Source organism: Brachionichthys hirsutus, chromosome 22, assembly GCF_040956055.1.
Source record: "Brachionichthys hirsutus isolate HB-005 chromosome 22, CSIRO-AGI_Bhir_v1, whole genome shotgun sequence".
Taxonomy (NCBI): Eukaryota; Metazoa; Chordata; class Actinopteri; order Lophiiformes; family Brachionichthyidae; genus Brachionichthys; species Brachionichthys hirsutus.
The window spans coordinates 4,374,054-4,397,091 of record NC_090918.1 but is presented as its reverse complement, the minus strand read 5'-3'; the positions used below and the strand labels follow the sequence as shown (position 1 = coordinate 4,397,091).

General features: G+C 45.1%; 3 protein-coding genes across 3 annotated transcripts in view; 1 reads left to right on the top strand and 2 right to left on the bottom strand.

Annotated features, from left to right (window-relative positions):
* Positions 1-23,038, bottom strand: part of LOC137910698 (uncharacterized) — a 257,139-nt gene that overhangs the window by 143,345 nt on the left and 90,756 nt on the right. The gene's annotated exons all lie outside the window — the stretch shown is intronic.
* LOC137911001 (amphoterin-induced protein 2-like) lies at positions 5,395-6,906 on the top strand. The gene has a single exon (XM_068755425.1). It carries the CDS (start codon positions 5,395-5,397, stop codon positions 6,904-6,906), a length of 1,512 nt encoding a protein of 503 aa, XP_068611526.1.
* On the bottom strand, positions 17,735-21,506 carry LOC137910946 (angiopoietin-related protein 5-like). The gene is made up of 7 exons (XM_068755368.1): positions 21,450-21,506; positions 20,881-21,042; positions 20,741-20,768; positions 20,543-20,634; positions 19,642-19,759; positions 18,796-18,981; positions 17,735-18,552 (listed from the first exon to the last, which is right to left on the bottom strand). The coding sequence occupies exons 2-7, from the start codon at positions 20,947-20,949 to the stop codon at positions 18,248-18,250; spliced, it is 798 nt and encodes a 265-aa protein (XP_068611469.1). The 5' UTR covers positions 20,950-21,042; positions 21,450-21,506; the 3' UTR covers positions 17,735-18,247.

Genomic DNA, 23,038 nt, shown 5'->3' with positions numbered 1-23,038 from the left:
TTATAAGCTACACAAACTCGCAGTTGTGTGTTGGACTTTCGCTCAAGGGCAACCTTTATGTTCTCTTCTTGGAAAAAGAACTCCACAACCGCCACACCGTCACTGTCGGCGGCTGACGGGTAAAGGTTGACACAAGGACATTTGCAGGCCCCACACACATCGTGACAAATAAGACACACCTTTACACACACAAACACAAAGTCTGGAGAGTGTAACCAGCAGTCATGGAGGTCAAGGATATACCGAATATATATATATACTGAACTGCTGTAATATGAATCTAAACTTCAGGACTGAGTCATCGTTCAGAGCCTGTAAACATATCATTTTTCTGAACCGCTTATCCTATTTAGGGTCACTGGAGGGGGAGGGGCTGGACCCTATCCCAGCTGCCATTGGGCATAAGGTGGGGTACTTCACCTTATGCCCAATGGCGTCAGTTTATTGCAAAAACAAATTCTCCCAATCACCCACTTGTTCATTCCTCTGGCTCAATAATTCTCCTTGATATGGAATGTTTTTGGTGGTGGGAGGAAGCTGGAGAACCGGGAGAAAACACATAATCACTGTCAAAATGTGAGGCATAAACTCATTTGAAAGGCAACAAATATTATACACTGAAAAAACATACAGATACATAATAATAATCTGATTGAGTGAAATTACCTGCCTCCTCCACCAGATGGCGTGCTTCTCTACAGTAATAGCAGACACTCGACATGAATCTTGCTTCTCTCGCTGAAGTTTACAGTTTTTCTCAGTTTCCTGAAAGCAGACCTCATGTTCCCAGAACTCTACACACAAGTCCAGAAACACACACACAAAATGCTAAATGCTACAAACCCCCTGCAAAATTATTCCTTGCCCCCAAAACAGAGTTCACTCTAGTCAAAATGGTGTTTTGTGTTCAAATGACACAGACCAGCATATGATTTCTGGATCTGACTGAACACTGATGTAAAACACGGCCATCAATGGAACGCAGCAGTATGAATGACTGTCAGGAGATTACAGTGATGCCTGTAGAGCTCCGTGTTACACTAGTCCTGGAGCAAGATGTCACAGTATAATGTTTGTATACTCGGATATACAGTAAAACAAAGATGTTACAGTATAATGTTTGTATACTCAGATATACAGTAAAACACAGATGTCACAGTATAATGTTTGTATACTCAGATATACGGTAAAACACAGATGTCACAGTATAATGTTTGTATACTCAGATATACGGTAAAACACAGATGTCACAGTATAATGTTTGTATACTCAGATATACAGTAAAACAAAGATGTTACAGTATAATGTTTGTATACTCAGATATACGGTAAAACACAGATGTCACAGTATAATGTTTGTATACTCAGATATACGGTAAAACACAGATGTCACAGTATAATGTTTGTATACTCAGATATACGGTAAAACACAGATGTCACAGTATAATGTTTGTATACTCAGATATACGGTAAAACACAGATACGCCTATATTCTCCAGAATAGATTTTTCTACACATCATAGCAAACACTGATGTGGAGAAAGAACATAGAACAGGCCTGTACAGGAAACAACACTAAACAACGTGCAACATGTCGACCACATGGTGACCCAACGTGGCCCGGATCTCATCAGAGATGATGGCTCTCCGTCCTCCTCCTCTCCCTCGTCCTCCCCCCCCTCCTCTCCCCCCTCCTCTCACTCCTCTGCCTCTCCTCTGCCTCTCTCTTCAATGCTGCCGTCCATTGCTCTCCAAACCAGGCGTCCATCTCTGGCCATTCTTTCCATCTGAATGGCAGCGTGTCCCCTGTGGACACAAAGAGGGTTTATCCATGAAGAATGCACAAACGAGAGAGAATCGTGTGTAGTGATCTGACAAATGTGTGCCGTGCCATCGAGTATTGAGCGAAAAGCAGGGATTGTGTTTGTGGTTCTGCAGAATTGGTTTCAGGAGTTGGTCACGAGTTTGAGGTTTCAGTGATTGTGCTTCAGGTTCAGATTTTTGTGCGTCTGCAACATTGAAAGACTGTAAGGTTAAAAGGACACAATTTGCAGATTTGATAAACATTGGGTAAAATAATTCACTCTCCTTCTCAGGATTGCATTATTTGTTATGTAAATTATAGGACATTATGTTGAATCCTTTGCAATCCAACTGCATCAATCCAGAGTACAATCTTATCAGAGAAAACAAAGCTCATCTCCTCTCAGGCTGAAATGGAATAATAAAAATAGATTTTATTTTATCCATTGGTGCTGGGCCGGAGGATAAGAGGTGTGTGCCGTCCCCTGAGGACTCTGTACACATCAAACAGGGAGTTAATGCTGTCATTGTTAGCTGCCTTCGCAAAGACCTCAATCTGTCAAACATATTAACGCATACAGCAAGTTCTGGAAAAACACTCCTATCCAAAAACGGCCATCCGTCTAAATGTCTCGTGATGTTTAGCTCTTCTATTCTTAGTCTTCAGCAGCTGGATTGATCGGGGTTACTTGTTATTTTTGTTGCATCGTACCTGTGATGTGTAAAAACATTGACCCACTTACAGTTACTCAGGTTTGGCTCATCCGTTGGAGCAGATATTGAGGGCAGCATGCTGGTGCAGTGGGTAGTGCTGTTGCCTCAAAGCAACAAGGTATTTTCTCCCGGTGTCCGCGTGGGTTCTCTCTGGGTTCTCTGATTTCCTTCTGCCTCCAAAAACATGCAATTTAGGTGAATTGATAACTCTAAAACGTGTCCATCATGTGTGAGTGTGTGAATGAGTGGTTGTCTGTCTCTGTGTGGCGACACGTCTAGTGTGTACCCACCTCTCGCCCGAGGTCAGCTGTGACGGACTCCAGCAACACCCGCAAGCTGCAAGGTGCATGAAGCGGCTGCAGACGAGATGATCGGCGCATCTACAAAAACCATAGCTCACCTGTTCAATCATTTATCAAAACCAAACTCTATCCTCATATAAATAGTCAGTGCCCCTAGAATGCATTGTGTGAGCACTGCAAGGGTTAATGTGTTTACTTTACTCTCATACTGCCAAGGAAACGGTACCTTTTTATTCACACACACACATAAAGTAACTTCCAAATGTTACGGGGAGCACAGAGGGACAAGCACAATGACGAAGGGTTACAAGTATTTATTTCATAATGACAGGTGGAAAGTCACTCTTCACCTTATCCCGTATTGCCTGCCAGTCCCCAGTCCACCCCGAATAGCACCGCACTACAAGGCGGAAGAAACCCGCAACGCCAACACTCCAACTCACTGCAAACTTAAAAGCAACACACCACAAACCCATGCACTAATAAAACCACACGCAAAAATAGGATCGGGTATGGTGGGTATTTGGAGTGTCAACGGGATACAAAGGAGGGAAGTGACAAAACAAAAGAAAAGAATGAAACAAAAGAATAAACAAAAATAAAAATAGGTAAGAGAGTTAGTCCGCTCGTACAAGCTTACACAATAAACAAAACACAGATTTACGACACGGAGCGGACTAACTCAAAACAAAACTCAAACTAAACTTAATACAAAAGACAGCGGCGACATGAACACTGAAATAACCAAAACAAGTACAACATTATTATTTGTTAAAACACATTTAATAAGATATGTCTAAAACTCTAAAAGACCGCATACCTGAGGCGTTGTTCTCCCACGCCCAGTCATTCAACCCTTACGAATCCGAGCTCGAATCACTCCGGTCTTCAACAGACCCTATCAAATAAAACACACTTAAAACCTAAAACATGATATATAAAATCAACATATTAAAATATTCACCAAAGTAAAACACATTTAAAACCTAAAACATGATATATAAAATCAACATATTAAAATATTCACCGGCTTAGCTCATCAGATGCTTCGACCATGCATGTGGGCCCAGCAAACAATCTGGTCACCCGACAGGAAATTGGCATCATCTAGGCCAACAGCCACTCCCTTTTTAAGGAGAAGCGCCCCAGGAGAGGGCGACACCCTGTGGTGGCCTCCAGCACATTCACCCCGTGGTGTCCCCTGCTACACACACATCAGAGTAAAAAAACAAAAGGCCAGGAGCCTCCATGTTGTCCCGGTCCAGGTCGCGCTTTGGCAGCATTCACCTGTCAGGTAACTAAACACGCTGTTTGGCTGGTCACCTGAAACGCCTCCTTCATTAGTCGAGTTCTACTTTCACCTGATTTCGCCAATTACAGCTTTTCTCTGTTGCTTTGGTGCTTTTCTCACATCACTATTAATTAATTAATATATTAAGAGTTTATCCAGAATGTAAGCGAGGAAGAATAAAATAAAAGAAACCCTCAGAATAACATCTGCTCCTCTTCTAATCACGCATCGTCTCTGCTGCACCTCCTCCCTCCCCTAATTCTCTCTTTACGCACCGATTGGCTGCTTCGTCTCTCCTGCTGTTGGTGCGCGGCTGCTCCCACAGCAACGCGCAACCCGAGCTGCAGGTGAGCGGTTCGTCCTCCCCGCCTCCTCCTCTCATTCTCTCAGAAGAGGAGGCGAGTCCGGCACACTTTACTCCGGAAGGAGCGAAGTTCTCCGGAGCGCTTTCCGGATTCTCGTTGCTGGATCGCGTGCGGGAGAGGAGAGGAGAGGAGAGGAGAGGAGAGCGCGTCTGGATCAGAAGAAGGGATGTTCGCGCGCGTAACGGTGAGCGGCGGCTCGGTGTTTGACTGACTTCACAAAGTCCAGCATGTCGGTTGATATCGATCCAGGCAGGGATGACGCGGGAGATAAAAGGCGGTAGAATTACACCAGCTGTCCGTCTGACCCGGTTCAGTAATATTATGTTAGACTCCAGAGCCAACTATCCGGATGATGGGAGGCTCCACTGCTCATTATTGATGACTGATCTGTCTTTGCAGTGTTTTAAATAAAGTTTGGTGTGCGAAACTGCGTATGTGGTATATTTCTATCATCTATCGGCGCTACCAAAGTAGGGATGGTGCTGTAATAAATCAGCTGTCAGCTTAGCAGAGCTGATAGATATCAAATATTAACAGAGCTTTAATATTGAACGCATGTATTTTGACTACATCTAAAAACTCCATTGATTATATATTAAATTTGTGTCTGAATTTAATTTATTCAGATGTTATTTAAAGATGATAGACAGACAGACAGACAGACAGACAGACAGATAGATAGATTAACACATGTTCCATGTGTGATAACAGTTTTCTTGTTTATCCTGCCTCATATTGCTAATTTTGTCCTTTAATAGTAATAGAGCATGTTATTACTGCTCAAAGCGTGGTATAACAGAAGCACACTAACTGTCTTCCGTGTCTTGTCTTTGACTGTGTCTGTCCTTGGTAGGAGCTGCATGTGTGCCGTGTCCCGGGTGGGAATGTATCCTGAGATGCGACCTTGAGGGAGCTCCAGGATGCATCCCTCTGCATCGCCGCTTATTTGCAAGACTAATATCGGAGGCAGTGGCTGCAGCCTTGCAGCTGCAGCCTTGTTGTTCTCTCTGAGTCTTGGCTTGCCTTTGTCGGTGGCCACTTGCCCGTCTTCCTGCCTTTGTGCCAGCGATATTGTTTCCTGCAGTGGCCACTATCTGTCTGCGCTGCCCTCTGACATCCCCAGCTATGCCACACGGTTGGACCTGAGCCACAATGTCCTCACTGTCCTCCCTGTGGACTGGAGCGCCCAAACATTAGGACGGCTTGTTGCGCTGGTTCTCAGGCGAAATGACATAAGCAACATTGAGTCGAACGCCTTTGCTGCGACGCCACGCCTCCTCCACCTAGACCTCTCTTCCAACCGGCTAGCGGTGCTGAACTCCTCCGTCTTCGCCGGCTTGAAGGAGTTGAAAGAGCTGCTGTTGTTTGGCAACCAGATCACCCAGATCGATCCGGGAGCCTTCAGTGATCTTCACAGCCTGCAGAGGCTTTACCTCTCTGGGAACAGACTCGTGGCCTTTCCTCTGGGGCTTTATTGGGAACCTGAAGGGCCTCGCAATCTGTCCTTTCTCGACGTCTCATACAACAGGCTCTCCAAAGTGCCTGTCCAGAGCCTGCTGTCTCTCACCCAACACGGTGACATTTATGTGCATGGAAACCCCTTGGTGTGTGACTGCGCCTTGCTGGCCTTGTTGCAGTTCTGGATGTGGAAACAGTATCGGCCCCTGGTAGACGTCCGAGGTGAATACCCCTGTCGAGGGGATTCAGGACCGGGGTCTGGATGTAGCCAGCTGGCAGCATCAGACATGACCCTGGAGGTACAGACTTACCAAACGGAGCCAGCCAAATGGCTGAGAGTGCTATGTCCGGGGTTGACTTCTGCACCCCCCACCAGCCCAGTGGTGTTCTGGGTTACTCCGAGGACTGTTGTGAATTCATCAACCAATGATCCAAATAGCCACCTAGTGGTTTTCCCCAATGGCACTCTTGAGATCCAGTCGGCCCTGATGGAGGACTCTGGGGTGTACGCGTGTGTGACGGCTCGCCGGTACAAGCGTGACCCCGGTGACTTCCTGGAAGTCAGGGTGACGGTGGGAAACGTAAGCGCAGCCAACGGCCTGGCACGCCGCAGCAGTGCGGAACATTTCAACACGGCGTTCACCACGCTGGCTTCCTGTGTGGTCAGCATCATCCTGGTGCTGCTCTATCTCTACCTCACGCCCTGTCGATGTCGGGACACCCGGAGCGGAGCATCAAGAGGATGTGGCGGACGAGCCATCGCCCTCTGTTCCGACCCGAGAGAGGTAGAATCCGGTCACCGGCAGCCAAACGGAAAGAGGGTTGCTTTCTTAGAGCCTCAGGAAGAGGACTGTAATATCGGTGTCCCAAAAACACCTGCAATGGACTTTGTCCACGTTACCACTGAGGGAATTCTGAAAAATGTACGCCGGGCAGAAGGACAGGCCCCCAGTGACCCTGCCCACGTGGCCTGACAAGAAAAGACATTTCGCTCATTCCCGTTTGACAGCCTGAACCCGTGTTTCGTTGTTTTCCATGTCATGTTTCAGTGCACGTGAGTGTTCTGTGACTGAAGTAGAAAATACCATCCTTTAGTAGGCGGACTTCCACTGAGTGGTTGTTTGGACATGTTTTATTGTCCCTGTAGAGATCATAAAGATCATTTAAATGCTCACACCTGAATGATAGTCAGTCTCGTGCACGTCCACTGGTCACTCTGGCATCGCAGGGACTCTTGGTTATGTTTGAGTAGTTCTGTGGAAGAAGCCTCATAAAATGCAAAGACACGATAAGAATTGAATCAAAGTAGCCTCCCGCGTTGCTTTAAGGTTAAAACAGACAAAATATATTCGTTTTTGCATACGACACACAAACTGGAGAAAAATAGGTTGGGTGAAGTCAGACAGGACAGAATATATTTGACAGGCATGAGAAAGATAAAAAACGTTCCCTTATCAGGCTGGCATACATTTGTTCTATTCGTGCCGCTGAGGGCAGAGGCGTGCTCTCGGGTAGTTAAAGCGATGTCTCAGGAACGCTAACGGTTAGTCCGGAGTCCACCCAGGACAAGTCGCCAGTTCCCCCACACAGGGCCACATGGAAATACAAACAGCGATTCCCACTCACATTCATGACTACAGTTCATTTAGTGAAACCCATATTGCTTGTTTTTGGTGGTGGGACGGGAGAACCCACAGACCCGGGGAGAACACGGAACGCCACACGGGTGGATTGGAACCCACGACCTCTTTGCTGTGAAAAGCGTTACGGCCTCTCACGGTGCTAAAACTCTTTTCACTGTGAGAAAAGCTATTGAAAGAATGTTTTGTGGGACATCAAGGACACGTTTTAATTTATTTTTCTGTCGCCCCCCCCCCCTTCAACGCGGGATGCGTTGTGGGAGACAGCAGAGGTAGCTGTCCTCCGTCTTTCTGTCCACCTTTATGGAGGTCATGGCTGTCCCGCCTCCACCCGAGTGGTTGCGTCTTGCTCTTGAATGGTCCCAGTGAGAATCCTACCCTGCTCACCCTACACTTTGTTACCCCCCCCCCCCCCCCCCCCAGCGGCGGTCTTTGTGATGCAGCTTCAGTCTGCTCCGATCAGAGTCGGGAATCAGACAGCTTGGCACCCCCCCAGAGCTCACCGCGACCCACATTCCTCTGTCCTCCCTTTTGCTTGATTTCTCCAGGCATGTGGAATCGGTTTAGACTACCGACATGGTTTGTTAAGTCTCCGCGGTCGTGCACGTCCAGACTGCTGCTGTCGGAATATTAAGTGCTGTATTTGTTATGCTTGATCAGACACGGGATAAATGACACCGGAGGGAAGGTCTGAAATGAAAGGCTTCACTTTGAAAGACGAGCCTGCTCTTCTAACCCCAATATTTATATTGGATATTTCAAATCTGCTTGCATCATGTTTGTCTCCTCTACGGGGATCGGCTCAAGTGTTATTTGGATCTAAAATGAAAAGAGGCACTTTGGTCATAAAATGAAAAGCAGCGTTACATCAGAAGGATTTAACGATGGCAGATAATCTTGTGAGTCCGCAGGTTGCAGCTTTTGCCAAAATCCTCTTATAAGCAGTGGAAAAACAAACAAGCGAAACACTTTACATCTTCATTTCACTCATTTTACGTTTATTGGTCAATTCTTCCCATGTGGACGCAGCAACACGAAGGACGCAGCAACATGTACGCAGCAACATGAGGGACGCAGCAACATGAGGGACGCAGCAACATGAGGGACACAGCAACATGAGGGACACAGCAACATGAAGGACGCAGCAACATGAGGGACGCAGCAACATGTACGCAGCAACATGTACGCAGCAACATGTACGCAGCAACATGAGGGATGCAGCAACATGAAGGACGCAGCAACATGAGCGACGCAGCAACATGAGGGACACAGCAACATGAGGGACACAGCAACATGAGGGATGCAGCAACATGAAGGACGCAGCAACATGAGGGACGCAGCAACATGAGGGACGCAGCAACATGTACGCAGCAACATGAGGGACGCAGCAACATGTACGCAGCAACATGAGGGACGCAGCAACATGTACGCAGCAACATGAGGGACGCAGCAACATGTACGCAGCAACATGTACGCAGCAACATGAGGGATGCAGCAACATGAAGGACGCAGCAACATGAGCGACGCAGCAACATGAGGGACACAGCAACATGAGGGACACAGCAACATGAGGGATGCAGCAACATGAAGGACGCAGCAACATGAGGGACGCAGCAACATGTACGCAGCAACATGAGGGACGCAGCAACATGTACGCAGCAACATGAGGGACGCAGCAACATGGACGCAGCAACATGAGGGACGCAGCAACATGTACGCAGCAACATGAGGGACGCAGCAACATGTACGCAGCAACATGAGGGACGCAGCAACATGGACGCAGCAACATGGACGCAGCAACATGAGGGACGCAGCAACATGAAGGACGCAGCAACATGAGGGACGCAGCAACATGAAGGACGCAGCAACATGAGGGACGCAGCAACATGTACGCAGCAACATGAGGGACGCAGCAACATGTACGCAGCAACATGAGGGACGCAGCAACATGGACGCAGCAACATGAGGGACGCAGCAACATGTACGCAGCAACATGAGGGACGCAGCAACATGAGGTTCGCAGCAACATGTACGCAGCAACACGAGGGACGCAGCAACACGAGGGACGCAGCAACACGAGGGACGCAGCAACACGAGGGACGCAGCAACACGAAGGACGCAGCAACACGAGGGACGCAGCGACATGATTTCATGGAGACGAGGTTCTTCTCGAAGGTCATGACGGTGACATTTGCAGGTGTCGTTATTCCAGTCGGGGAAATCCCATTCTAATTAGCAGTAAGCCATCGAGTGTAATATTAACGATGATGATGATGATGATGATGATAAGTTCAGAGCATCTGTAATAAAATAAGTCCCTCCCACTGTGGCCTGCTTTCATTTCTTTACATGTTGGTTTCAGGGCATGATGCCATCGGGAGGATCTCGGGTTTCAAGTCCAACGGGGTGGCACACGGGCGTGTATACATTTGTTTATTTCTAAGTTGCTCCTGGAACCTGCAACAACTGGGGGAATGCTCGGCTAGCGCAGCAGCGTGAGGTCTCCTCTGCATTTCCTGACTATTTGTCATTCACACGCTGCAGCAGCGTCACGGAACCTTCACGCGAACACGGTCAAGTTTCATTAACTTGAGAAGTATTACTGTATTATTCTAGAATACTGGCGCTCACGTTCCCTTCAGAACTATCGAGGGTGCATGCGGCCATGCGGCGACTATACCTTTAATCATTCGCTCTCATTCTTCAACAGAACTCGGTGTGCAAGGATTTAATCAAATCTCCCCCTCTGAGGTCAAAATACGGTGCGAATGGAAACTCCTCAAACATTCTTTCAAACTGCAGAAATGAATGCTAGAGGGGTGGGGGGGGGGGGGCATAGACATGGAATTTATTACTGTCACATTTTCAGGATTGTGTTATTATTAGAATGTTCTAAATTCGCATGACTTCCTTTTTGAAGATTCAAAAAGACTAAAATATGACAAAGCATTATAGTTGCTGTCTCATTACAGACAGTAATGCAGAACTTCATTTTTAGAGCAGAATGTGACGGTAAGATTTTAAGGAGGGTAAAGATCAAAATCAAAGAAATTGGACATGATTCAAGAAAACAAACAAACAAACAGTAAAATAGGAGCGATTGAGTGTTTCCTCAGCTCATGTGAGGATATCAGGGAGAGGGGGGGGGGGGGGGGATTCAGCTTTCAGAGAGTGGTGTTAGCTTATTATTGAGTGGATGTTCAGTCCACAATAAAAACAGATTAGTCATGTTGTGGAATTAGTTTATGAAAGAGGCAGGAAGTACCACAAGCTCAAATCTTCTTTGTTTTCCAGTGCGTAAAAACCGATAATGATTTTATATCTTGCATTTGCTGATGCTTTGAATTAAGCGCTGCAGGTGCTGCCAGATAATCCACCAGGATATATCGACCATTGCCTGTGAAATTACCAAGAAAGCTCTCATGAAACGACTCGAAGCAGCAAACAGCTCAAAACGGCACGGACCTCAGCACCACGGCGAGAATCAATGGATCCCCCGATGAGTTCTTAAGCCCAGATTTTAGGCTCAAAGGGCTAATGAATGAAGCGGATCAATTATAATCAGAGCTAGCGATGGCGGCTTAATGAAGTGTGAAGGGAATGAATGGGAGTTTAAGCACAGGGATCTCACAAGGGCACAAATAATGAATCCAAATTCCTTTTCAGGCTCCCTCGTTCTAACAGCAGCGACTCCCTCCCTGCCCAGAGAGGTGTGGGAGCGTCAACGGCAGGAGGTTTTATTCAAATATACCTATGCAAGGCAGACGTCTGGTTGCACCATTCAATGCAAAACCTCTGCCTCCCGAAACGCTGAATGTCGTTCCCACTAAAGCTGCAGACAGCAAAAGTTTAGCGTTGCCTTGAAATGAAGTCTTTTATTCACTTACAGGAGCAAACTCGGGGTTTGGAGCAAATTTCAATCAGCAGATCGTCTCGTCAACGGTGATAAAAAAAAAAAATCTACATTTCAGATCCAGACAAGAAACAGGCTCGGATGCTCCATCCTCCACTGCACACACGCCAACTAACCAACAGTCTGTACAAATGAGTTCTTCGCACCCACAAGGTGCTTACTTTTATTTCACGTTAACATGAAACCATGTAGAAATCGTTCTGGATTCATATTCAGATCCACAGATTGGGCCAAACCTTTAAGCGCCTTGAAAAGTACAATTCAGAATCTTCCTCTGGCAACTTCTTCAGTGTGATGCAGATCCAGATTAGAATCAAATTATAGAGAATGAAAATATGCTTTGTCATGATGGTTGTTTTTTCCTATATTAGGCAAACGGCCAATGAATTATTTGATCTGTAACTCGGAGTCTGACGTTGAAAGAACTTGATTCATTGATAACAGAGCTGTGTTTTCCACTGAGAGTGTAATTTGTCTCTCATGCAGAATGTTGGAGGCTACACTCGAGACTTCCCCTTCAGTTTGGATTATTTCTGCAGCTTCTATGGTACCGTTAATGACTGCAATCTACTCGCTTATTGTCATCTAGTTCTGCATGTCAGCCACTATATGGTCCAGCAATAGGTGCTGAGACAGCCAGGTGTAAAGTGCAGCCTTCCAGCCGCTCTACCTGGGCTCTGATGGGACAGAGGGAGCCGTGAAGTCTTAATACCGAAGGGACAAATGAATGGTGCCATTGAGAGTCACGAGCTCTGCGACGCGGCCTTCGGGTGAATGCTGTGAATATGAAGGCTGCCGCGTCGCACCCAGCAGGGACGCTTCCTTCACCCGGATCAGGAATCACGATGCGTCGCGCTGGGAATGTGATCGGGATTATGGCAAACTGTGTTCAGCGTCTGAAACCAGCTTCCTGCTGTGTCTGGAAATGAGATTAATGAGCGCGGTGAACAGAATAAATCGATTAACCTGTGGGCCGTAAAAACCAAAACAAGACCGGGGGACTAACGGTTGGATGGTAATCCCCTGTCACATTATACACTAGTAATAACTTGGCTCCACTGTCCATGCAGAAATGTTGATATTGAAATATTACAATTAAGGATCAAAAAGAGTGAAAGTTGTTCAAACGTAAATAAGGAATGTTTTGTTCAGTCTTTGCTCTGCTGATTCACAGATTAAACCTGAAGCATGAGGCGGGCCTGTTTCATTCCCCCGCTAACTCTCCCTGTCTTCCCCTCCCGGTGCTCCTGCAATCAGTTCATTCCCATCACCACCTGTGTGCTGGTCTGTTTGGATTTCCCGGTTTGTGACCCCTGCCTGCCTTTTTGGATCTTCTCTTTGCCTGCCCCTCCGGATCTGTCGTGCGTTTGGGTTCTTTTCTGCCTCGGTCCGTGACATTTTCATTACATTCGGAAACACGTGGGGCTTATTAGCGTAACGTGGTGCGAGCGTCTCATTACTAACCCACCTTGGTGGGAAACGAACAAGTCAGCGCTCCAGCGTGGAGATCAACACAAACAAAACTGAACTATTCACCAATGAGACGTGACAGACGCCGGCTCACCTAAACAGACCAGAGTTCTGGGCTTCCAACACATGAGATATGAGGAGATGTCAGATTTCATCCTCTGACAGTCTTACATAACTGGGCGTGTCTGAGCTGAGCCTCTTACAGGGCAGCGCCGGCACCTTAACCGGAAACAAAACACAGTTTGCCTCCTCTGTCCCTCGCTTTTAATAACCATAATGGAGTTCATGTGGGGGGGGCACAACACTGGAGTAATCCGTGCAGCAGGACGAGTCTCTGCAGCATAATCTCCGATTATTTGCATGTTCAAGACGACTAGCTGTTTATTAGAGTTGGGTAAACAGACGTGTTTGGGCATCAAAAAGGATCTGCAGGGCTGTTGAACACGCCGGCAGTCGAAAACCAAACCAGGAGGTTCATCCGTACACAAACCGATCTTCTGATGGGAGGGTCATTTTTTATCGTCTGCATTGAGAGGTGACATGCTGGCTGGCCTTGAACAGGGAACAGTGTGTGATGTTTATACTACAACAGATGAGGCTGGAGGAGGCTGGACACAAACGACACGTTTCATTTTTCACTGACAGCCTGAAAGAAATCGATGTCAGTATGTGGAAAAAGACTATTTAGTTTAACATATCTGTTCGAAAGAGTTCAAAAGAGCAGATGTTTTCATTATAAAATATGATTATGGGGCCATGTGTGAAAATTGTGTCACTATGCACTCGGACGCCCTCTGCTGGTGGGAAAAATAAACTTGTTTGCTTCGACAAAACCTTTTGGCAAAGTAATTACTGTAAATTAAAGTTGTTTTTTTTATTTGGAAATATAATTTAAAAGTTACCTAAAATAATCTATTTTTTCCAAAGACATTTTTCTGATGAGTTTTTACCAAGAATGTAATTCCAAAAAAATATTTATCATATAAATATGTTTATTTTTATTAATACAAAAACAACACTGGTTTTAAAACAGTTCAGTTGAGGAGAAGCATACAATATGAGGCATCCGTGTAAGTTTCTAAATAAAGAAAAAAAGCTTATCTTTGTTTTGTTATTATTGAATTAATCTGATAGAAATAAAGTTTATATTACAGTTTTTCAATGTTGCCTTCACACAAAAATCCAAACGTGAATCCAAACACAATCACTGAAACCTCAAACTCGTGTACCAACTCCAAAAATGAATTCTGCTGAAACACAAACACAATTCCTGCTTTTCACTCAATCCTCAATAGCACAGCACAAATGTTTAAGATCAATACACACAATTATCTCTATTGTGCACAATCAGCGCCGAGGTTCGGCCATGTTCCTTGTGAACAAAGGACATTCTTCATGCCGTCTGCTTTGATCACCTTTGCTTATCCCTTATCCCTTAACCTGAAACCTCTGTGGATCAGCCAATGTGTCGTGTCTCTTATGTGACTTAACGTGATCAGTATAATCAATCCTATTGTTTTGTTGTCCAAATGGATTTCTCGAGAGGGCTTCCCAGACACAACCCGTGCACTGGTCAGCTCACAAGCATGGTGAGAAAACAATTTAACAAACTTTAGTTAATCATAAAATATTTGTCCAATAAAAATAAATGTATTTTAAAACATTACTCAATTTTTATTGTCCAAGTTAAACACACGCAAAAAAAAACAATTTAAGGAGCAGAATGTCTGAGGTCACTGGAAACTAAAGAAGAGCCACCAAAAGGGGTCTGTAAACACAACACTCTACAAACCTGGGTCAAAACCAAAGTAATAAAAGTAATAAAAGAAAACATGCAAACAAACGCGGCAGCCCCCCCCCCCAGAACCGCTTACCTTGCGACTGTTGTTTCTTTTCTTCTTCTGTTTTTCGGCACCTGACGGATAAATTTTCTGAGACATGATGCATGATTCAAACATAAATCGACAAAGGTGGCTCATAAAGTAAACTCGGCATGTCGTTTATCATCATCATGATCGACCAAACAACGTTTATTAATAAATTTTTTAAAGGAAAAGGAGCAGGTTTGAAATATTTCTCACATCGCCGCACAATGTCGCACTTGGCATTCCAGACTAATGATTTGCCCCAGACTCATAACCCTGCAGAATCACCTGGGGAGAGGATTGAAGAAGTTGAAGATGAAGGACCTGACCCATTTCCCCAGAGTATGGTTGGATATTTTTAACATGACAAAAATACATTTCCCATATCGTCAATTATCACAGCATGACAGAGTGGCAAATAAATCTGGACTAATAATTCCATGAAGTAGAATACCTGCAGCAAAACATCCTCAATACATGTTTGAAGTTTATAAAAATTCACAATACCATACAGGCATGTCTGAAGATGGAGGGGACCCCCCCAACCGAACCGTAAGGGATTTGGACCCCAGTGTTTACGCTGAGTTTTGATGTTTCCTCATGAAGGGATCGCTCCCAGTGCTCTGCGTTCGGCCACTATGGACAGAACAAAGTCCTGGGATAGCTGACTTATTGTTCACGTTTACCATCCTCCCCACGGAAAACCGAAGCATTCTGTCAAGTCTCCGCTCGGCCGCTTGGAATCTTTCACTGGCATACGTTTAAACAAGTCATATTTGTTGCTGCTGCGTGTTTACAGGAAAAAGATTCAGAGGTGAGGTCGCAGCTGTCTGTGAAAGTCAGCGCTTCCCTCGTGGAGCCAGCAGGGAAGCACGTCTGTGGGACCTTCATGAAGGGATCCGAGCCGAGTGCATTCATGTGGACAGCAGCAGCAGAGACTTGCAGCACGGAGACAAAGCGATTGTGAGGTCGGTACTGCTGTTCATTTTCTGTCCCTTTAAACTGGATGCAAATGGTAAAGTGGAATGTTTGGTGGTAGCGTGCGGAGACTGACCTCAGATCAGTGCAGCTGTGACAACAGGATGCAGGTTTTCAGAGTTTATATTCAAGTTCCATTTGATTTGCTCTGTTTTGTAATGGAGCCAAACATTTTATACCTTCTGTCGTTAAACTGAACCTGTTCCACCTGTTCCTGCGGATTTTACAACAGTGCTTCTCAACACAAGTTCCGTTTTACATCCTCTCCAGCTTACAGTTCATGAGGCTGCGTGACCTTTGCACTGTAAAGTCTGGCAGACAGTTTTAAAGATAATTAAAGTTAATATTTTACCCTTGCACTCGAGAATGAAGTTGATCTTTAAATTGTTTTTAAAGATCACTGCTGATGCGAAGAACGCATCAGCAGTGTGCAATTGCACGCGCAGATTAGAGGAAAAATTGGCCCCAACAGATAGTGGATATTGAACGCCTGCTGAAATACAATTCGAAAAAGAAAAAGGTTGTGTTCTGGTTTCACAGGTTCTTATTTGAGCTCAAATGTGACTTTTAATTCAGCGCCCAGCTGCAAAGGAGACGCTCTTGAGCAGTGAGGAATCAGAAGGATGGGACTTCTACAGAACCAAACCGTGAAACTGGGCTTCCCTCAGCCAGCGGTTGCCCAGTGGGAGTCAGCACTACCCCAATCATCAACTGGTACAGTTGCCACCAAGCTCACTCATCCAAGTTCACGGTTCTGCACCTTTAAATCAGGGGTCAGGAACCTATGGCTCGGGAGCCAGATGTGGCTCTTTTGATGGCTGCATCTGACTCTTTAATTACAAAAAGAAAATTCCGTTACACTCCTTTGCGCATGTGCGAACCAGCAACTAGAAAGCCGGCAAACATACATGTCGTTGTGTCTATCTATCTATCTATCTATCTATCTATCTATCTATCGCCTAGGCAATGCAGACGAGGAAGAGAAACTGTTCAACTGGGGCTGCTGTATTTTGCTGATGAAAATAGTGGTTGATGTGCAAAAGGGTCCGCCCAACGGCCTGTTGTGAGATCAGGAAGTAAACTTCCCTCGTTTTAATCGTGTTGTCAAGGAGCTAACTTTAGAAACGCTTTTGAGAAGATGATTGAAAGAAATAAAGACGAAGTATCGTACTTTTCACTTTGTAGTCACAAAGCAAAACCACGCAGCAGCAGAAGTACTTTAAAAGTGTTATTACATAAAATGAACACATTTACTTGTATTTAGTTTTAAACATATTTTATGGCTCTCACAGAATTACATTTAAAAATATTTGGTGTTCAGGGGGCTCTCAGCCAAAAAGGTTCCCGACCCCTGCATTAAATCATGGAGAAGCGAGAGAGAGAGAGAGAGAGAGAGAGAGAGAGAGAGAGAGAGAGATTGGTGTCCCTTAAATGGATCATTTTGGATTGGATCGCATTGAGACGGATTCATCTTCTTGTGCTCTTCGTGCGGCTCTAAACCCGGATCGTGCCGCGTTTCTCTTCTTCACCCTCAACAGCTAACGACACCGTAATCGTGCTGGGCGCGTTGACCTTTGCCCTCCAGCTGGGGTTGATTCTGTACGTCATGCTGAGATGTTGGCGACGAGAAAACGCGATTCAAGACTCTCTCAAACACCGAGATGCTCTGAGCGAACTCAGTGGTGAGCATGTAGCTCGCTTCATTCAGACTGCAGCATGTATACAGTATATATATATATATTCTGTATATATACGGTATATATATATATATTCATGAATGTTCAGCAGGTGTTGATCACTGTTAACCTTTCTCACGTTTCTATCTCTCAGCTCCGTCTTTGTCCAACAAACACCTGCGTGAAGAGGCCCTCTACCAGCCATGTGATGAGGATGCTGCTTCATCACCTGCCTTGCCAGCAGCCTTTGAAGAGGACACGCCCATCACATATTCTCTGTTGGCGCCGTCCATACCCTGGGACCTGGTTCAGCGCTGAGACGCTCAGGGCCGTCCTGTTAACCAAACGCTCCCATCAGAGGCGTCCCCTCCCATCGTTGTAATAACTATTTTCTTACTTATTTTCTAAACGCTGACGACCCGTTAATGTGAAGATGAGCCGTTACTGTCAGTCACATAAGATATTTTAACAGGGGAAAAAAGAGAAAACAATAAATCTGCATACAAAGTATTTAATGACGGATAGTCCATAAGACTTGACTTTCAGCCGCGTCTTAGAGCGTCATGCTGAGGATCCGCATCAAGCGTTACGTTCCTGCCATTTCATCGGCAAGTTTAACTTCCCACAACCAGGTGTCGGCGTTAACAAGCTTCTCTCACCTCATTGACTATGTGGAATACATCAGCAATGGTTGACTAGAACAGCTGCACAAAGCAAATGGCAACAAAAGTACCTTTTCATACGTAATGAAGTGAAATAGAGGCTAGAGCTCCTCAGACAGACTTGATCATCATCCTAGTGGCTTTAAGGGAGTAAGGCGCACCAGTTTTCCAGGTGCTCCAGTAGATCCCGGATGCCCAGGCGATGTTGTCATCAGCACGATGCCAGTCGCTGTTGAGACTAGCAGAACCGCAGCGGCTGTACCACCAACCACCTCCATTCGAAGAGGCACAATCCCTCACAGCAATGTCACCAAAGATGCATGGGTCACACCCGTCGTTGTCGGAGTCGACGGTGCTGAAGCCGGAGCCGTTCTGATCCTGATCAATGTCTCGATAGGCGCCACGGATGGCGTCTCCTGTGAACGACGTTGAATAGCACGAGAAGAAGAATTCAGAGGGAACCCTTTGAGCAACAGAGACCCCCCCCCCCTGTCTGTCTGTCACAAAACCACATCACACTCATTTCCTTTCATCTCAACTTTCAAACACTTGTTAGGTGTTCTCCCACCACCATTAATACAATGACGCGATACAATAATTTCAGTGTTCATTAAATGCAAACAGAAAAGAAAGCTGAAAATGAGGAAGTCCTGCACTACCTGCATCTCCGCTGTAGTTCCCAACATTCAGGTTGAAGGCTGTCGTCTCATTGCCCAGTCGGAACTTCTTATACTGGGCGAACGCAGTGGCACCTTCGTGGTCCCAAAGGTCGACCCTCATGACCCACTTCTTGCTTTTGTTCTTGGTCAGAGAGAAAACCTTCTTCAGACCGAGCCAGTGGTCAGCTAAGGGAAAGAGCAGGGCAGGAGGAAACCATTTCTGATAGATCAGACATCGAGTCCTTTCTCCTGGGGCGTGTAGCCACTTGGAGGATGCCTTAAGTCAAAACCCTCGTTTTTTGTTTGATGTCTGTTTTTTCGAGGCAAAGTGTTTGCCCCTTACACACAAAGAGATTTTTGGGGCTGATTTTTACCCCTCTGTGACAGTCCGGCAACAACCCAGAGAGAGATGAACGTTCCAGTTTGCAACAGATGTTTGAATACTTAATACTTCTCCCACAGTACGATGTGATTTAATTTAATAATGTTAGCAATTTTGATTGTCAGCCTGTGGCTCTTCAGTCCAGACAATGAGAAACATAATCACAGCATTTTTAACCTCAACATCATTTAGAGTCTGTATTTCTCTTGAATATACAGTAGACTATCGTCTGTATATATACTGAAGCATTTTTCTGTCTCGGCAAATTCCTTATAGCCCCACATCTTGCTTTTAAAATGTTATTTTAACGTTTACCTACTGTTTTGGTTCTTGATTATGTCTTTTTGTTTGTCTGTAAAAGCACTTTGTGAATTTTATTTCTTGAAAGGTGCTATATAAATAAAGCATATTATTATATTATTATCTTTCTAAACACAAACACACAGCTGTTAGCCAAAACTTACTGGTCAGGTTTCCAAAACCGTGTTTATATGCTGCCCAGTTCTTTTGGAAGGAAACTGCTCCTCCGCTGCGTCTCTGAAACACAGTCCAGCCTCCGTCTGGCCGCATCTCGCAAAACACCTGAGGAGGTGTTAAATATAGAATAAAGGAGCTGCTTGGCTTTTCAGGCACAACTTAAAGACTCATTTCTACAGGGCCACAGACAATATTTATCATTTGCTTATGAAACCTGCTTTAGTTTTCATTCTGGCATGCCACTCCAACATTTAGCTGTTGAATTCATTTACATACGAGAAGTGAAACGCTCAAGCAGTGTCTGAATACAGCACATTTATGCTTTATTTAAAGAGCAAATGACTTGTATTGTATTTAAAATACAAGTTATCTTGTCTTTGTGGTTTAATCTGGACGGATTAGGGATTTTCCTTATATTAATGCTGTTGTATTTGCATAATTGTTCCACAGCTCTGCTGTGACTGGCTGTTTGTATAAGATGCACATTAACATACCCTGCTAACTAGTTTAGATTAACTAGTTTACTGAGCTCAGTCAAACCATTCAGATTTGCAGAGGAGGTACGGTATTCTGTATGCATCTTTACTATTACATGTAATAAACATGTAATAACATAATACACCTCTTCATACCTGTAGGGCCTGCGCTACACCATAATATAAAGACAATTCCCCAGTCATTTCACACAGTAACATCCATGTGGTCTATGTTTAAGACCTCGTTACCAGGTTCATATGTCAGTGGAACGTTAGTCTAATTAGCTTCCTCTAGCTAGCTAATAGCGCTGTCAAATATCTGGGAATGAATGACTCGCCGTCTTAAGATCAGTGACATAGCGAACATTAAACTACAAGCAAGGATTACGTTGTGCATCAGACTCTATGATACCTCAAAGGGGGCGTTGACTCCGGCAGGCTGGACAGAATAAACGCCACTGGAAGCTCCAGGCGACAGAGCCTTAATCTGTGAGCAGTCTGATCCTGAGGGAGACCAGAGAGAACCCAAATGGACCAACTGGCCGAGGCCGTTTCCTGAGATAAACTCCAGACGGTAAAATCCCGAGATCAGCGGTGACATGCGCCGTACCTTGAGAAGCATCTGCGGTCGGTTGTGTCTGGAAACATCAAAGAAGCAATCAGACTTTATCTACTTAAACACACACTAGCCATTATTCGTGTCCGCAAAATAGTATTATTATTAATATTACTGTTGGTGTTGTTGTTTACCTCAAGCTGCTCTGTGCCAGTCAAAAGAAATGCAAGGGTAAACACCCAACACCCAACGAGACCCTTCATGATGACCTGGTTTTATTCCAGCTAGCGCTGTTGCTAGCGAGCGGGGTTTCTCCTTTGCTGGAGATGTCGTCACGGCAACCAGATGTGTGCTTTCTGCAGAAATGTGGATAAATTAATCTTTCTAGCCAAAACCTTGAATAGTTGGTAGTAGCCGTAACACTTGTCACATTCAGGCTGTTGCTGCCAAGTGTTCAAAGTTTACAGTTTTAACTTATTAATAATTTTATTAAGATTTTTAAATTACAATACAATAATTTTAAAAACTCAGTCAAATTTATTTAAAATACCATCGAAATGGGTCGCTTTTATTTATTTATACAAATTATATTGTTTGCATTTAAAAATTAAATAAATGCATTGTCAAAAGTAGTTGAACAGAAATGACATTTTAGCGTCCCGTTACGCTCCTAGCGGATACATAAACGATTCAATCTACCCTGGACCGGTACAAGTCAAGGAAACATTCAGTTTACAAAATGAAAGACATTCAAAGCTCTCACCTGCCTGTTGGATGGACCTCGTATCCCAGAGGACGTGAAGTGACGCTGACTCAGACCTCCTGAGACTTTAAGTCGTAGAAGTTGCAACCTACTTCTCTATTTTCACAGAACAAACACTTCCGGTCACTCACTTCCCCTTTCAGTCTTCGCGCTTCCGCGCCCCGGTGAGCGTGTTGTGCCACTTCCGGTCACTCACTTCCCCTTTTCTTCTTCTCTCTTCTGCGACTGGAGATTGACCTCCGGACGCGCCCCGGTGAGCGTGTTGCGCCACTTCCTGTTTGCTTGTTTCACAGTTTGGTTGTTTGCTGAAAATCATTCACACTCTGTTCATTCCTCACATAAATTTGACCACTGCTTGTAATATTCACTTTTGTTGCACCAATCTCACAACTTTGTTGCCAGTTTCCTTTGATACTGTTAAAGCGGTTTGACAGGCTAGCTACCGAGCCGCTGTTAGAAGTGATTCTGGTGACACGACAGTGTCTAAAAGTCCCCTTCCAGAGTTCTTGCCTGAATGGTTTGACCACACACCTGTCAGAGGTGGATGGTAAATAAAGAGAACTTGAGAAAAAATGTAAACCTTCAATAAATATAATCAGCACTGAGATTCGACAACTTGTGTTTGTTCCAGAAGCCGAACAAAGAAAATTCCACAGATAATAGTTCCATTGCATAACCTGAAGCTCTATCTGTGCCCCTGTGAATGTTATATTGTGTAGTTGTAGTGCTCTCTATTGTGATAACATTCTTGTAATCAATAAAGCTAAAGGTTGTGCAGTCCCTCTGTTGCGTAAGCGTGCAGCAGCATATGGGCTTTCCCTCCACTGGGCAGGTTTTTGTGTCATTTTATCCAGAAACAACAACCAGAGCACAGGACCGGCCCGAGTCGTTCCAGTCTACAGTGTGGACCTCTCAGTCCAGCAGAGACCCAGCAGAACCTTTCAGGCTGTTGCCGTTCAGGTCGACAGTTTTTAGCTGAGATGTACCTGAACTCAAAACTGCAGCCAAATCTGCACCGGTTCAAACGACAGGAGCACAAAAACAAGGCTTTATTCTACACAGCAATTTACGGGGATTAAATTCAAACCATCAAAAGTCTCACAAGATCTGACCTAATTGCTTCTACTTTAGATCCTGCTTCCTGGAAGTCATCGCCACTCAGGTCCAGTTCTTTAAGACGGGTAGTCTCTGCCCTGAGAGCTTCAGCCAGGGCTTCGCAGCAATCCACCTTCCAGATTACATTTACGTAATCAAACAAGGAAAGGGAAGAAATCTTTTTAATGACTACATTTGATCTAATTCAGTCGCAATAATGGGCAACGAACAGCTGCTTGCATTTCAACAGACCTTAAACTCCTACAACGTGGACCCCCCCAAACCCAACTCAAAGCAGCTTCACCCCTGAATCCTTCAGGCTATTTTCACTCGGGTCCAACTCCATCAGGTCAGAAGAGGTTGAGGTCAGTTCTCTGTCAGTTTGCAGCAATTTAGCCTGAAAAATATTTACGTAAATGCCATGTCTGATCAAGGCTGAGGTAAATCAGGAAGCAAATGACGCATTTCCACTTCATTACAAAATCGCGATCAGC

Coding starts and splice junctions, on each gene's coding strand:
- LOC137911001 (XM_068755425.1), top strand. CDS start 5,395: ATGCATCCCTCTGCATCGCCGCTTATTTGCAAGACTAATATCGGAGGC.
- LOC137910946 (XM_068755368.1), bottom strand. CDS start 20,949: ATGAAGGGTCTCGTTGGGTGTTGGGTGTTTACCCTTGCATTTCTTTTG. Junction 20,769..20,880: donor CTGGCACAGAGCAGCTTGAG/GTAAACAACAAC, acceptor TGATGTTTCCAG/ACACAACCGACCGCAGATGC. Junction 19,760..20,542: donor GAGTCAACGCCCCCTTTGAG/GTATCATAGAGT, acceptor ACACCTCCTCAG/GTGTTTTGCGAGATGCGGCC.